The 15,410-nt window shown below is 36.8% G+C and overlaps 1 protein-coding gene across 4 annotated transcripts in view; it reads right to left on the bottom strand.

Annotated features, from left to right (window-relative positions):
- The window catches only part of CLSTN1 (calsyntenin 1), a 40,802-nt gene that overhangs the window by 9,191 nt on the left and 16,201 nt on the right, over positions 1 to 15,410 (bottom strand). The window contains exons 3-11 of one of the 4 annotated variants that reach the window (XM_076356114.1): positions 13,819 to 13,848; positions 12,199 to 12,394; positions 9,893 to 10,101; positions 8,730 to 8,879; positions 8,446 to 8,631; positions 7,055 to 7,303; positions 5,220 to 5,341; positions 3,557 to 3,719; positions 1,352 to 1,402 (exon numbers count right to left, since the gene is read on the bottom strand). In XM_076356114.1, the coding sequence (XP_076212229.1) occupies positions 1,352 to 1,402; positions 3,557 to 3,719; positions 5,220 to 5,341; positions 7,055 to 7,303; positions 8,446 to 8,631; positions 8,730 to 8,879; positions 9,893 to 10,101; positions 12,199 to 12,394; positions 13,819 to 13,848 (1,356 nt within the window). The remainder of the gene's footprint in view (positions 1 to 1,351; positions 1,403 to 3,556; positions 3,720 to 5,219; positions 5,342 to 7,054; positions 7,304 to 8,445; positions 8,632 to 8,729; positions 8,880 to 9,892; positions 10,102 to 12,198; positions 12,395 to 13,818; positions 13,849 to 15,410) is intronic. The other 3 variants (XM_076356117.1, XM_076356115.1, XM_076356118.1) reach the window with 3 other exon arrangements.

The following is a 15,410-nucleotide window of genomic DNA, read 5'->3' as shown; positions in this document are numbered from 1 at the left end:
ATCCTTCCGCTAGATGTTAGTTATCTACATCTAAACCGATCATTACAGGCCCTTTTTACACTCAAAGGACAAAAAGAAACTTCACAAAGTGATTCAGCTCATCCTGAAAAAGGTGTCTAAGAGTTAAGTGCTCCCCTCTAAAGGTGCCGCCTTCTCTGTATGGACTCAAGCGAGCAGTTTAACCTCAAGTAACTGATTTTTAGATATCTGAGTTAAGGCTGATGAATTGCAACCCAGTAAGCCCCTTATTGCTTAGATTTTTTTGAAGATGACATCACGATGATCACCTACTCCATACCTTGCTAAATAATGGGGGCCACAGAACACCACCCAGAAACTTGTATTTCAAGGTCATCACTTACTAAGCTACCAGATTTTTAGAAAGATGTCTAAACTTGTTTTAAAGATTCTAAGTGATAAAAGATCCCTGGCGTAACTCAGTAAAATTTTCAGTAGTGAATTGTCCTGTTACAAGTTATGTGATTTCCAGTTTAGGTTTGTACAGCTCCAGCTTCTAGGCCCTGGATTCTGTTACATCCTTGCCAAATTCAAATGGAATGCACAGCTAGAAACCTCTTGTCAATTATATCTAGACCATTCCAGGAATTCTTAGACTTTACAGAAAGAGTACATATCTTGAATACGCTTTTAGAAATATACACTAATTTTAAGCGCCTCAACTCAAGACACAAAATCCACCGAACTATCACTAAAAATTTCTAAGAAAATAAAACCCTGTAGCCAACCTGAAATACCTGGTAGCCAAAGCTTTTATGCCCATTCACTATAATTAGAACTTTGTATCAATTTCTGACCAAGTGAGTATCCACTGTAAATTACACGTCTGTCCGAGTTACATACGGGCAACCTGATCTAAACATGAAATCGATCTTGCTTTGAGTGGGGAGCAGAACTACCTGACTTCCAGACGTCCTTCCCAACCTACTGAATAATTCTATGATACACACACATACCTACATACATCTACACATATATTTATATAGGATGAGGTGCATTTATGTTTTAACAAAACCGGATGAAAGAAATTACAGCTGATATTTTACATCAGCAACTTATTTTACACCACTTCACTGCAATCACAACGGCTGCAGATTTGTACATGGATGTGCATTTGGGTGCAACAAAAAAAAAAAAACCACCAAAAAGAAAGCAAAAAAAATCAGCTGATGAAGCTCTGGAAATAGAAGCACAATGAAGAAACAAGCCTAGGAGAGGATTATGTGAAGGTCAATGGCCCAAATGCAATGCCTGCATTTCATGCTGTGTGCGAGATGAAGCAATGTCTTGGCTTAAAAATGAAATAAAACAGTAGGGAAAAAACTCCAGCAACCTGCAGAGGTCTCGGGCACAGTTTCATTGTCATTTTCATTTCCTGTATATTCTGTAGAAAAGCAAGACAAAGAATAGAACAATAGGGAAAGGACCAAGTAGTTACAATTTGGCAAACTCTCTTATCACAGAAAATACCCAGCAGCACTTCCCCCAAGAAGTCTGCTTATACTCGACCCAGCTTCCCAAGGATTATGAGTTCTTTGAAACACTAATAGCTGCAACGCAGGGAAGAAGCATTACTACGTTGTTACGAGAACATAACATTCATGACAAGACAACCTGAAGAGCCCGATACACAAGCTGCAGTAAAAACAGTCACACCGGAGAACACTTAATTTAACCACAGATACCCAATCTCACACAAACCACTATTAGTAATGGGACACAGGTCTATCAACTGGCTCAATTTATTTTCTCCTCTCCCAACTACTAAAGGGGAAATTAAGGTGAGATCCAGCCTCTATCAGCATATCACCAGAAGGTATTAAATGCCAATCAAAAGGAGCCACTAGGGACACAGATTTTTTTATCACATTAATAGTATCATATGTATTAAGCAGTCAATTTATCAGATGGAAACATCTGGGGGGGGGTGAGCACCAAAAAATGAAAAACAGCTTTTAATCTTTTAAGAGAAATGTTAAAAGAACTTTCTCAAAAGTGTAAAATCTCTCTCTCTCCTTAGAGGTGAGCTGTGTATGTAACTTAGCCTGATTTATTTTAAAATCTTGGTGAGACAAAGAGGACGGCCTTAAGCACTAACTTCACTCCTTTGGCGTACTTTTCCCCCCTGCATTCTAATCCCCTAAAAATCAGGCTTTTGGTGGAATTTTTAAAAGGTAGGGCCTCAAGTTCTTGTATTCCAGACTTTTAATGCTATTTCAGTCTGCTGTCATTAAAAAGAAAATTCTCATCAGAAGAAATTAAAGAATCATATAATGGTGCCAATATGAAAGCACAGGAGTTTTTAAACTAAACGTATATGCTTGTGTTAGGATGCAGAACATATATGGAAGCCATTATACAATCCATACACTCGGCTGGAACAGTTTCCAAGCTCCAGTTTCTTGAAAACCAGTCACTATAGCTTCCCTCTGAGCTAGAAGAGATAGTTGGAAAGTCACGAACAGAATGAGGTGAATTATGGAGAAAATAATTAATTGACTCAAAGAAGGGACAACAGAATGAATTTAGCACTGAAATAACATTAATACTGAAAGATAGTGCACTTGTCACAAAATAGTAAATTTGATGGAGAGGGTATTTTGATAATTTAACCTTCATTCATACTTCAAAGCCTTAAAACTCAAAGAGAAAAGAGACATTATAAGACAGAAGACTGTTAATTTGATTAGAATGTCTCAAAGCTTTCCATTTGTCCTTCATTCACAAGCTACTTCTATGCATTATTGCAGACTGCAACTACAGTCCGTATTCTGAACTACAATAAAACATGAATGATTTAACACTGTTTTATCTCTGACCAAAAAGATCAGCTTTATACCCGCTAGGGTGCAATTTAATCAGCAAGCAAACATTTCAGTTCAGGACTGTGAAGCAAGAGCTTTGTTACAAAGATCTCTAGTAATTCATCAGCCTCCGTGTTCAGACGCATCCTTCTCCTAGGTTTCGCAAGTATTAAAGCACATGAATCAGCATTTCATAGCCTGCAGAATATCGTGTTTTAAGCCACAGTCTGCACACAATAAAGCAGATGCTTTCTATGTTCATTTTTATAAGCAGAAACGGTAAAATATCCAAGAGAGAGCATCACTGTGTTCCTTAGCTGAACTGTCTGCTGGTCATGCTTCCATTTATGAGAACACTTTTTCTACAATATGCTTTTCAACCTGCTTGAAATTAACTGTTCTGCTTAGTAATCTGAAGTATACGATGTACTCTCACAACTGTTATTAAAAATAAGCTATCTATATTCCCATCAAAAATCACTTTGATGGAATGCTGCTTGGTGAGTAGCTTCGTATTTCATACGCACCTGTGGCCAACGAGCAAAAAACCACTCATTTAAAAAAAGACTAAAAAAGGCAGTATGTGATACTAGCTAGGAGCAAAAATAATCTGCAAAAGACAAAACAAGTTATCTTTCATGCACTAAAAAGATCTGCTATGTACTTATAGGCTAACCACAAAGATTTCATTAAAAAAAAGTTAATTAAAAGTATTAACAATTTTAAGTAGTTACCTTGCCAACATGCTCCAACTACTAGCTGTGTTTCTATCTTTGAAGGATGGAGAGGGTAATCTTCAGTCACTGGGAAAGGATCATACGAAACACCGTCTACATAAAGAGTTACCGCAGGAAATTCAACGTTGAGGACATAATGATGCCACTCTTTGTCACACACCTGAGTAAAGAAAGTTTTAAAAATTCTAATTTTTTTTTTTAATTACAGTTGAATAACTGATCTGATGCACATTTTGCATATACACACATGCAGACGTACTGACAACCTATAAGCCTGTATAGACATACTTTAAGTTTCATACCCAGCACGCATCTGGAAAAAAGCAAACCAACTGTCAAACGTTTATAAACAGTTTCTTTTCTTCTATTGCCAATATGGGAAGCTGCATATATTTCCATTCCTTTAATTTTTATAATATCTAATAACAGCATATTTAAATTTAAAAATACATATCTACATGCAAGCACATTCTGAAATACTGTTATAACGCAACATTACTTGACAAAGGACCTGTATTTGCTGAGAGGGACCGTTTAGAGAAAAACATGACCATTTTGAATGTAAAAAAAAAAGCCTTCCATGACAGAATTATTTATAGTGAATGCTGCTTAGTTTTTGGAAAGCAACAATCTTCCCATAAGGACATTTATGGGCATTTTACCATTAAAACAGTATACTGCCCTGCATAGAAAACAGGACATAGTTTTAGCTATGTTAGAAAGTAACTCATTTTTTAGGTAACTGGCAAAACAGACCTGTAATAGTAACCTAAAGCAACTAAAAGAACCTTTATAAATTCACAGATATACAGGGTTATTTTATCACTCAGATCCAGAGGGCTGGAAAAGCACACAAAATATTTAGTCCCTTCTGTCTCACTCTTCATGATCACGAACATCATGAATTCACAGAAGTAAGGTCTGCAGATCTTAGTAGGACCGAAGTAAAGATTAGTTATTACAGCCTTCGCTTTCAAATCTAAAATAATTAAGAATACAGGACTGAAAGAGTACAGACAACTCCGCTCTCTACATAGGAAGCTCAGAAAGTACCTGCATCCCTCAGAGGCCTATTAACTCTGTTTTTGTGGAGTACAATCTAATTAAGAAAACTGATTTGTAGCTACTGCTCGCAATGTGTAAGAAGTCACAAATTTTATTTCAGTGTGAAAAAGGATTAAGAAGGTAAGTTCTTCTGTTAGTCTATTAACACTTTGACCTGCAAAAACGTCGCACGCTCAGAAGTACTTTAATGCCATAAACAAACTGGAATACTTGCTGTTTTCCCATGCACACTACTTACAGCGTATTTAGTGAAGATAACTGACATCACGGCTGAAAGACTGACATTGTATTTTCACATATAAATCCACATTTTACTACCTTTCAGGACAATGACTTGTACTTTATTTCATGAGTATCCCACTGGGTTTAATAAAACCACTAAAGCAGTATTTTATATTCAAGATGAAAAGGTATAGGTGAATCTATCTCTGACACTTGATCACAAATCAAATAAGTATTGTTGGGTTCTATAAGACATGACTTCAGGAGTCTGGAGTTGCAAGAAGTATTTATTAATAATTATACTATCAGGGAGTTCAGTCTCCGATGGTTTTCACTGCTTCTAACATCCTACCAACTGTCCTTCCAAACTTACTTGATTTAGTTTCCAGTGAAATTCAGCAGGTTTGTATGTTTTTCCCTCCGAAGGATCTTGGCGGAAGAGGAAAACAAGTCGGCAGTTGTGTACATAGAGCGTGTAGTGGTGCCGGTTCATATCTGCACAAGAGTTTTAATTAACATTATTATTTTCCGTACACCTTAAGAACTGCACAAAATTCACCCGTTCTATAATTTCATACCTAAACCCCCAAGTCACTGACAGGAAAAAACAAATGTAGAAGTCAATCAGGCACGTTAAGAGGAATAAGAAACGTTTGTAATAGTAGTTAGGGCAAACATTCTTGAACCACCTGTGAGTAATACACTGTACAATAAATAGACATGTCTATCTCCAAATCCAACCTAAACCAAGGCATAGGACTGAAGACTCAGAGATAAACCCTTCAGCAGGAGAAAAAGAAAGCAAGCTCTATTTGCAAATAAAGAGCTTTTTTGTTACAAATTAGTTGCTTCTACCGCATTTAATTACTGTTTTAGAACATGTACACATGATGGCAGGTGGACATGCTTTCCTAAGAGAAAACCATACAGTCGTAGCTCTAAAGGATTTATCATTTAAAATAAATACAAAGGTGAGATGCTAGAGAAACAGGTAAGAATAAGGAAAAGAAACATTTTAGCTACATCATCCATTCCATGGCATGGATGAGTCAAGAAAGTAGGGAATGAAAAAATACCAAAATCATGTCAACCTTTCAGCCTGACAGCATTAAATCTGACTGTATTGTTCCAGGGCAATATATTCAAAATTGCTTCCCTCCAACAAACCTAGTTCCTGCCTTTCAATATTGCATAATATACCATTGAAATGAAGGCAAATGATATTTATACTACCAGAAACTGTCGCAAAAATTATATGGTTAGCTCAAAACAAGGAATAAAAAAGGAAAGTTTGTTTTGAAGGTCTGCTTCCCGTGTACAGGAAAAACTGTATTTAAATTTGCCTTTTTTCTCCAGTTCACTTACTTCCATGATTCCAAAGTTTTGGGGTTTGATTAACAGGAATCGGTGAAGGTAGGGAAAAGAGGAGAATATTTGTACCTGGTTCTGAATGACAGTCACTTTTCTCCTGTTCAAAGAAACGCTTTTAGGATATTACAAATACCGTTAAATTGTTCTTATTTTCAAATAAAATTTAAAATATATTCAGCATAGTTTCCTTTGAAAAACCTAGCAGCATTTTAAATAAAGTATCTTTCTAATACACTGAACAAATCCACTGCTCCAGCTCACAGAGACAAGAATTCTTTTACCCCCATTAGACAGCAATTACGGAAACAGGGTTATCAGATTTCCTTCTTATTAATAGCATCTTCAAAATATTGTGTCTGTAGCATTCACAGAGACTGAAATTATGCACAGGGTGAAAAAAATTTCAACACTGGAAAAAGAGAAATTATCTCCTCCTAGAAAAAAAAAGATATAGTAGCAAATGCTGTCACTAAACCTCATATATATGTATCTTAATGATTTTAGGCAGCATCAAGAATAAGGCTATCTTTGGAGAGGCAAAATCGAGACTGCATTGCCAGAAAAAGTCATCTTCCACGGCAAAAAGAAATGCATAATATAAATTGAAATAGAATTAGAAAAACAAGGCTGCCTAATCTGAAACTGAAGCTAGATAACTAAGGCCATGCCTCTATAGGTAAGCACAATAAAGAGCGACTTTTGCAGTCCACTTCATTTCACTTCCAAAAAAACCCTAACCTAGAGAAAAAACTTAAGGTTCTCACATATGTTGCCACAGCATATAAAAACAAACAAAACCCAACAATGAGACTGTTTATATTTGAAGTATTGACAAACCTGTCTTGTCTGAATTGCACAGAATTGTCTCTTTCTCTTTGGTTCCAGGCCCATGCCTCATCCATACTGAAATCACGAAGGGCTCTTTTAGATTGACTGTGACAACACCATCTGGAATCTTCACAGCTTGCGTGCCATTAAATTCAAAGACTTGGTCACTGTCATGACCATTATCAGTAGGAAGTCCTATTGTCCAGTTAGCAGCACTGCTTGGAGGGGGAAGTAGCTCAGCTGTGCCAGAAGAAGCACCTACAATAAAAATGCTCAAATGAAAAAACGTAGAAACTAAAAAGATCACTGCTAGTTTCAAAGCAGACTCTTTTTCTGAGCACTGATTTTTCAGCACCCACTGTCAGGATTACGCGCTACCATCACACATCAAGCAATTCTCCTTTTAAATAATGTGGCACTAATAATAGGCATCTAATATCACGATGACTTCCATAAATTTAACTTCTGGGTAGACAACTAATCTCATTGAAATTGTTTTGCTTACTCTACAGCTGTAGAACCTTATTTTGCCTCTGTCTCAGGAACGATTACATTAATACCACTTGTCCCTCAGGCCCATGAACACGATGCCGTTCTCTTGAGTTGTAAGACTACTATCCATCCGGTTGAAGAGGGCTGCACAAGCATCCCCTCCCAGATCCCTAATAATATAGTCAAGAGCAATGACACCCAGCAGGTACTCAGCTTGCTGTTTTTTCCCCACTTCAAGCCTAAATCATTAATGTCACAGTGACCTAATCAGGGAATAGCTTAGGAATTGCCCAGGTCTCTAGGACTACACCGTATTCACACTTTCAGCTAACTTGAGCTGAAGTTGAAGATATAAATCATCAGTGACAATTTGTCCTGTAATCTCAATTCTTCCATATTGGCTATAAAGGATTCATAAACTTTTCATAAGACCTTTAACTGCAGCATACGTGGATGCCAACATGCCCTTTTTTCCTAGGGCAAGCACAGTATAAATGTAACTTGATGCAAGTAAACTGTTTTTTCCAAACCACACTTTCTTGGTTTTCACATCTACTTTTTCACCATGCATGCTTCACATCCATCATGCCTCAGAAAAACAGAAATGGCTATACCCTTCTGCATACATAACAACTTTCAGCTCTTGAACATGAATCTCATGTGAGGGAAATTATTAGTCTATATAAGCTAGTGGAGAAGCAGAAGGGATTCTTTACTGCATTTAAGAATTATTTTAGAAGTCACCTTCAGCCAATGTCATGCTTTTTATTGCCTCCTAGGAAAAAAGTTGGAGGAAACTACATGCAAATGAAGACCATATCCACTCATTGATTTGTGGTCTAACATAATATTCAAGGAAAATCTAATAAGCAAGAGAGACCACTTTATTTTAACAAAAACATTCTTACCACAGAGTCTGTGAATGGATTTTTCAGAGTAGGTGTCCCTGTCGCAGCCTTTACCAATATGGTTGGTTTCTAGTTCAACCGTTGCTTGAATTGAGGTTATTGGCTCATCACATGTCTCCAAATGCATACCGGGGAAGAGAGCTAACGAACCAGTACCAGGCTCATATTCTATTCTTTTGCTCCAACCTGTGTATTTATCCAAAGAAACAATATTAAAAATCTCTCATGTTTAACTGAAGGTACAGGCAAATGCTAAAAGCAGATAGGAAGGAGATCAAACTAACCTTGCCAGCCAGGCTTGCATGTAGGCTTAATGCTAATTTTAACCAGCACATCCTCAGCAGCTCTCTTCTTCCCACAGTCATACGCTGTTACTGTCAGTTTATACTGATGTTCTTTACCATAGTTTAACTTTTCTGTGTTTTTTATATAACCTGACGCAAGAAAAAAAGCAATAATCAGACATCAATATCTACTCATTTCTCAGGGTCACTGTCGCATTAAATGCATCCAGGTACCACGTATGTACTTCATACAGGTACCAAGACACTAACAGACACACCTGCAAGTGAATTAGCCCTTCACTATTTGACTTTTCAATGCCAGACATCAAGCCCAGAGATGAGCACACAAACACAGAACAGCAGGTATATACTTATCAGGCTCTTATTATATATCTCTTATTATATATCTTATAATATCGGTGTATTATATTACTCAAAATGAAACTGTTCATAGGTGGTAACTGATACATAAGTTGTTTGGCACATGCCAGGATTCTCTAACTTTTTTGAAATATGCACACCCATGAAAATTATCCATTGGCAATGTGGATCCCCCAAAACCTCAAACTAAAGCCCACTAAAAACTGTCTCACTTTGCTTAATCAGCTTGCTTGAACCCCTAGAAGTAGTCTACAGGTTTTGAAGGGTCCACAGATCACCGGCAGAAAGGAAATGACCTAAACAAATCACTACACTTCCAAAACCAATAACCATGATACTGTAATCTCCAGAGCCACATATGAGTATCTCAAATGTGAAAAGCACACACATGGAATCCCATTTTTGAAAGCTAATTAGCAAAAGCTACCCTAATACAGAATAGAAAACTAAAGGCAAAAAAAAAAAAAGCCTACTAAGAGCTGGTTTAAAATATAATACAGCTACCATATTTCCTCTATTTTGAAAAGCATTTTACAAGGAACAACACACATGCAACACACCATCTGCTCCTTACAGCAGTAGATAGCACACGGTATTGGCATTGAAAGACATCTCACTTTTCATTATCAATTCAAGCTGCTAAAGTGAACACCTCCATTTAACTATGTTGTAGGAAAGGGTTAAAACAGGCTTGCTGTAGTTTTATGCTGACCAGTTTGAAGTCCTATTCTTAGCGCGGCAAATGCTAGTAATTCCCACTCCCTCTCGCATCGTGTTCTTACCATCTTTGTCAACAGCAAAAGGTACGTCCGGAGTTACGATTTCGTAATTGCAAATCTGGCTGAACTGAGGTGAACAATCTGCATCCACTGCTTCCACTTTCAGGATGTTGTCATACCTCTTCCCTTCAATGACTGTTGCCTTGTATGACTTCTCTTTGAACACAGGAGCATACTCATTAACATCGTTCACCTGAATATGTACTGTTGCTCTGGAAATAAAACAGAAGGTCAGATTCTATATATTGCAAAACTCCTATTCATGCAAGGAATCTGATAAAACACCTCCCTCTTTTACAGATGAAGCTATCCTTCAGAATTTAAGCTCCCTGAAAGAAGTGACCAATGACTAATACAACTAACAATCTCAACTACCCTAGCTAGGAAAGCAGTGGGTATTTTTCCAGTGTGTTGCTATATAATTCAGTGTAGTTTTAGGTTATTGCTTACTATTGCTGCAAATAAAATTCAAATCCTTGTATTGCAACTATTAAATTGCCACCATTTTACAGAAATACAACAAAATACAGCTCTGACAAAACAAGCTTTTACTGCTGTTAAAACAGTACAATCCTTCAAGTTCTTTCCTGCTGTCAGCGTATTTGATATAAACACCCAATTTTTATTTCATGTGAACAAAAATGACAGTTAAGACTGGTCTTAGACTAAGAGCTCAGACAAGTGCATTTGATCAGCTTTCTTTTGGTAATAAAGTATTAAGCTCTGTAAGTCGGTGAAAACGGGCTTATTTCTTGGATGTAGGAATGGGAGATCAGGCAATTTAAATGGAAGAATCACAGAAGTGGAAGATACACTTTAACACATCATACAGCTAGCTAGATAATCCTAAACAGATTGGATCTTCAGTTCCGTCCTTTCATGCTGGTCACTAATTGCTTGTATATACAGAATAGGAAAGTAACGCAGCTTCTGTCAATGATGAAGGAGAAAAGGTGAATAATTAAAAGTAACTGGAATGTAAACTAGTAAAGAATTCAATCACTGCAGTCCTTCCATAAAAGCAAAAGTTTTCTAATGCTTATGCTAAAAAAAAAAAAAAATCTTTAAGGTTTTATTTTAACCTATGTGCTACATAAATGCCACAAAAAATGGCCTTCTGTACCAAACACACTTTATATTCCTGACTTTAAGAGCTAAACTCCAAGATCATTAAAAGCCCCAAAAAACATAACACAGACAGCCATGGGGCTGGGAAATTTCAACAGCGGTTTGTAGGCGCAGGTCTTGGAAACCCATCATGCTGCTGTGGGAAAAGAAGAGTTGCAAAGCATGCTGCTAGATCTGCACTGGTTCATTACACAGCCATGAATGCGGATAACCAAAATCCATTAACCAACGCAGGTAGAAAAATACAGATTAAGTTCGACAGTGCGGAGAAGGAACTGTACGCTATCAAACTTAACAAAGAATATAATTCCAGCCAACCCAACGAAACATTTGTTGCCATCTTTCTCTTTGAAATCTTTCTTCAAAAGACAAATTGAGTATCAAATAGAGTTTAAGGGCATACCTATTTTCCATAACTGTAATCCTTAAGGAGAAAACTTTCTGCTGCCTATTTGAAGCAGACAGCTAGAGAGTAACAAGGTTGTATTTGTCACCGAGACGACTGCTGCTAGTCTATTCCTCATCTTATTTATGCCCTTCTTTGCTTCACACAAACAGTAATCTTCCACATGCTCTGCAGATGTTTACACCAGGGTGTTAAGCAGTTATTCGCAAGTGGATTTTCTAGAGAGCGTTTTACATTGTGGTTTTTTCTTTAGATAAAGATTAGCCAAAGATTGCTTTGTTCCCATTCTTTAATCTAGGCAGAGATGAACCGTATGCTGTTGATCTTGATTTTTTTTGGCGAGGCCATCTGGAAATGACAGCAACATGTATTCCCTTCCATTTTGTCAACTTTAATATAGATTTGACTTCTTGAACCAGTTTTTTGGTTTTAGAAACTGAATTCTGAAACAACGTACAGGCTCAGTATCCCATACAAACTCTCTATATCAACTCAAGCCAGATTTTAACTGTATTAACAGTTTTCCTGCTTTATGCCCACAGTATTTTCTAATGTAAATTCAGAGACATCAAGGGATAAAGCAGTATCATCTAGAATACAGCTAAAGAGATGTCAAAACAGTTCATTTCCATTTTGCTGCTATATTGTATCAAAGTCTTCCAGTATTAACACTTGGTTTACATTTACTCTAAATACACAGACCATAAATAAATCACCACGAGCAGGAGACTGTTTGAAACCAAACTTCCCCTCAGCCCACCACAGATTTACTTACTTGTGGGATTTTTTTGCATTCGCTCCATCTGGTCCCTTTCCACAGTCATAGGCCTGTATGGTGAATGTGTAGTCCTTCTGTAGTTCGCAGTCAAGCTTTTCTTTAGAGCGTATTATTCCCTCACCAGTGGATTTATCCACTACCACTGCTTCAAAGGGAACATTTTGCCCGTGAATTTTAAATCCACAAATCTCACCTACAGATTCAAAGTAAGAGAGGTTAGAACCGGTCAAAATTATTACACGTTTAAAATAAATGACGAAATATTTTGCAGCCAAGGGTTTGTGAGGGTCTGTGGACAAAGCAAGAGCACTGTGCTTTAAAATGGGTGATTTCTGGGAACTTTAGTAAAAAGAAGCGTAAGTCTGCCTTCCAAGCAACTTGTTTACTTTGCATCCATTCATGCAGGAATACAAAAGAGAAAAAGAGAAATGTAGACAGGCATTTCACAGGAGTACTTGAGATAGCTCTAGGGTAAGAGTAGATCTTATGAGAGCATACAGCCAAGGCCACTGGTAATGTCTTCTATGCCAAGCTACTGGGAATAGCCGGGCAACTTGTTTATTTTGACCAGAGCAAAAGGTTAAAACGCACAGTTACAAGTCAAGGGATGAAAAAGCTTCAAGTACAGGTTCAGCACCATAATTACAGAAATTCTGTCAACAGATCAAAGAACAAAGTCTTCCTGTGCAATGTACCTGGCTAAAATTAGGGAATCAAAATAAACTACTGAATGAGAAAGGTAGAAATACCAACTTCTCAGGCATCCATTTCAACAGCTATCTACTAACACAGACCAAATATGTTCGTCAAGGAAGCTCTCGCATGGAATGATTTAGTAGGCTTTCCTTTCTATTCAAACTCTTCATCCTAACAAACTTGCAAGAGAAGTCCCTAGTACATCATTTTAAAACACATCTAAGCCTAAGATTACACTGCAAGACTTCTTGCTGGCACAGCTAGGTCAATCTGTCAGCACGTTATGCGGAGTGAGCCTAGCACACCTGGCTAAAAGCCACTCAATATTAACAGTTTGATCACCTACACTCTGTTTTTACCTGTATGACTTGTTATGTTTTGAAGGTAATTTTCTTACACCAACATAAAACGCTATTTTGCTATTATAGTTGCAGTGGCATCTCATAGTACCGAGAATGCACTCCTACTGTAAACACGTCTAGAGGTATTAAAAAATTCAGATTTTAAACTAGTGAAGTACGTACTGAAGGAAGTGTGCTGCAGGGAAGGTGATACAATGCTTTGGCAGTTAAATATTACTTTACAAAGCATATGAAAAAACTTAAGATGTCCTGAAGAAGTCAGCTATCAGTGAAAATATCAGAAAACGCTAATTTCCCCCAAAACAACTTCTTCAGCGTCCATACAACGTACAATAATCCCAAACGGTTCAAATGGATGTCTGATTTACAGATATTTCTAACCAAGGGTTTGGTTACATAACAGTTTTTACCAGTATTATTTTAAAATAGAAAAAAACTGGGAGAATAAATGGGACAAAAGAGCATGACAGGATCTTCTGTTTAAGTGCTGATTCCCCATTTCATAACCAAAGTTAGTAGGTTAATATTCATAAAAGGGATAGAAAGAACCCTTTATCACCTTCTTTGGTGACTGTCACCTCAAAACTCTCTAAAGGGAGAAAAGATAAACCCAAGTCAGTAACAGGAAAGGTTGAAAGGGAGCAAATAAGGAAAAGGCAAAGATGCACACATTACACAGAAAAGCTTTGGAAAAATTGTATTTTATAATTCCAGTGGTGATTTGCTGTAACTGTTACAATTTTAGAGTTTTAGTTATGTTAAATATGATTTAATCTTTTAACTCCAGGTTGTCAGGATTGCCAGGTTGTCATTTGTAGACTTTTGAAGTCTTTAGTAAGCTTATCAAAAGGCTTTTTCTGTTTTTTCCTTTTCTTTTTTTTTAATAATACCAACCGCTAAACAAAAGATATTTTCAAAATTCCATGTTGATGAAGAACTACCCACAAAATAGAATTTTCATCAGAATTTGTCTGTACTATTCTATTTAAAGAAGACATGTTAAATAATTTAAACAAGCTTTTACCTATTATACTGAAACCACCATGTTTCTACAATTAAAAAACTTCATATTCCCCTTTTGAGTTCCAGGGAAAAAAAATAAATTTAAATAGTAATGGGATTTTTGTGTTTTCACATAAATTTGTATCAGCCTAGGTTGTATAACACCTAACATTTGCAAAATTTAAATTCTACATCAAACTCAACTTGACAGTATTGCCATAATTCATGATTAAAAATTATACACATAAAATTGTGATCCTAATGAACATAAAAGCTTTAATGTAAGAAATGGGGGGGGGGAGCTATATATTTTCCTAGCAGCATATTGCTTTTCCAGGTTAAATAAGCAACAAACAGCTTGTATAATTTTATTCTACTGTTGAAATACTGTAATGCTGGAGAGAAGAGATTCAGGTGCTCAAATGTATTCCTCTACTAGCGCTAAGGATGCCCTAGGGTAGTCTGCCTTGCCCCCTCCAGCCACTCCAGAAAAGTACAAGCTTCCACAGCGTCCTGGATCTTCCACGCTTATGAGGAGATCTCAGATATAACCGAGTTTTACAATGATATGAGATTACTGTGATAGGCACCTGGAAAGGTTTCACGGTTTTAATGAAAAGACAGTTAACTCTGTTCTTCACTCCCCTGGAAATCGTAATTTGTTAAAACCCCAAACTATCATCCTTTACATATCATCCAAGGTATCAGTTATTTTTTCCCGATCACCATCATCTTTGACCTGAATTCCAGTACAACAAAGCAGACCTGTACCCTTAAAATCACTTCTAGCAGATCTCCTGTTAATTCTCACATATTTCAAACAACTTGCAGTAACACAGTTATTCAAGTCTCCGTTCTAGAGCGGCCTTAAAGAGATGAGGCACTATAATTACAGAGAAATATTTTTCTTAAAAAGGCTAATTTACAGTTTAATATTGATGCAGAAATATAATTAAGGAAAAATACCTTATAATGTATCATGATTTGTAGTCCTTCGTTTTAAAAGGAGACAGTTTCTGAAATAGCTCTCATTAGGTTCTCCCCGAAACTCCCTTCAGGTAATCCCTGGATTTATAATCAGCTCTTTATTTTAATGCACCAAGTATGCCGCCTCTTGTGGCACCCACATAATTTATTTCAGTCTATTCT

The sequence above is a fragment of the Aptenodytes patagonicus genome, chromosome 19, assembly GCF_965638725.1.
Source record: "Aptenodytes patagonicus chromosome 19, bAptPat1.pri.cur, whole genome shotgun sequence".
NCBI classification, from domain to species: Eukaryota; Metazoa; Chordata; class Aves; order Sphenisciformes; family Spheniscidae; genus Aptenodytes; species Aptenodytes patagonicus.
The sequence above is the reverse complement of the archived record's forward strand: the minus strand, read 5'-3'. Positions and strand labels throughout refer to the sequence as shown.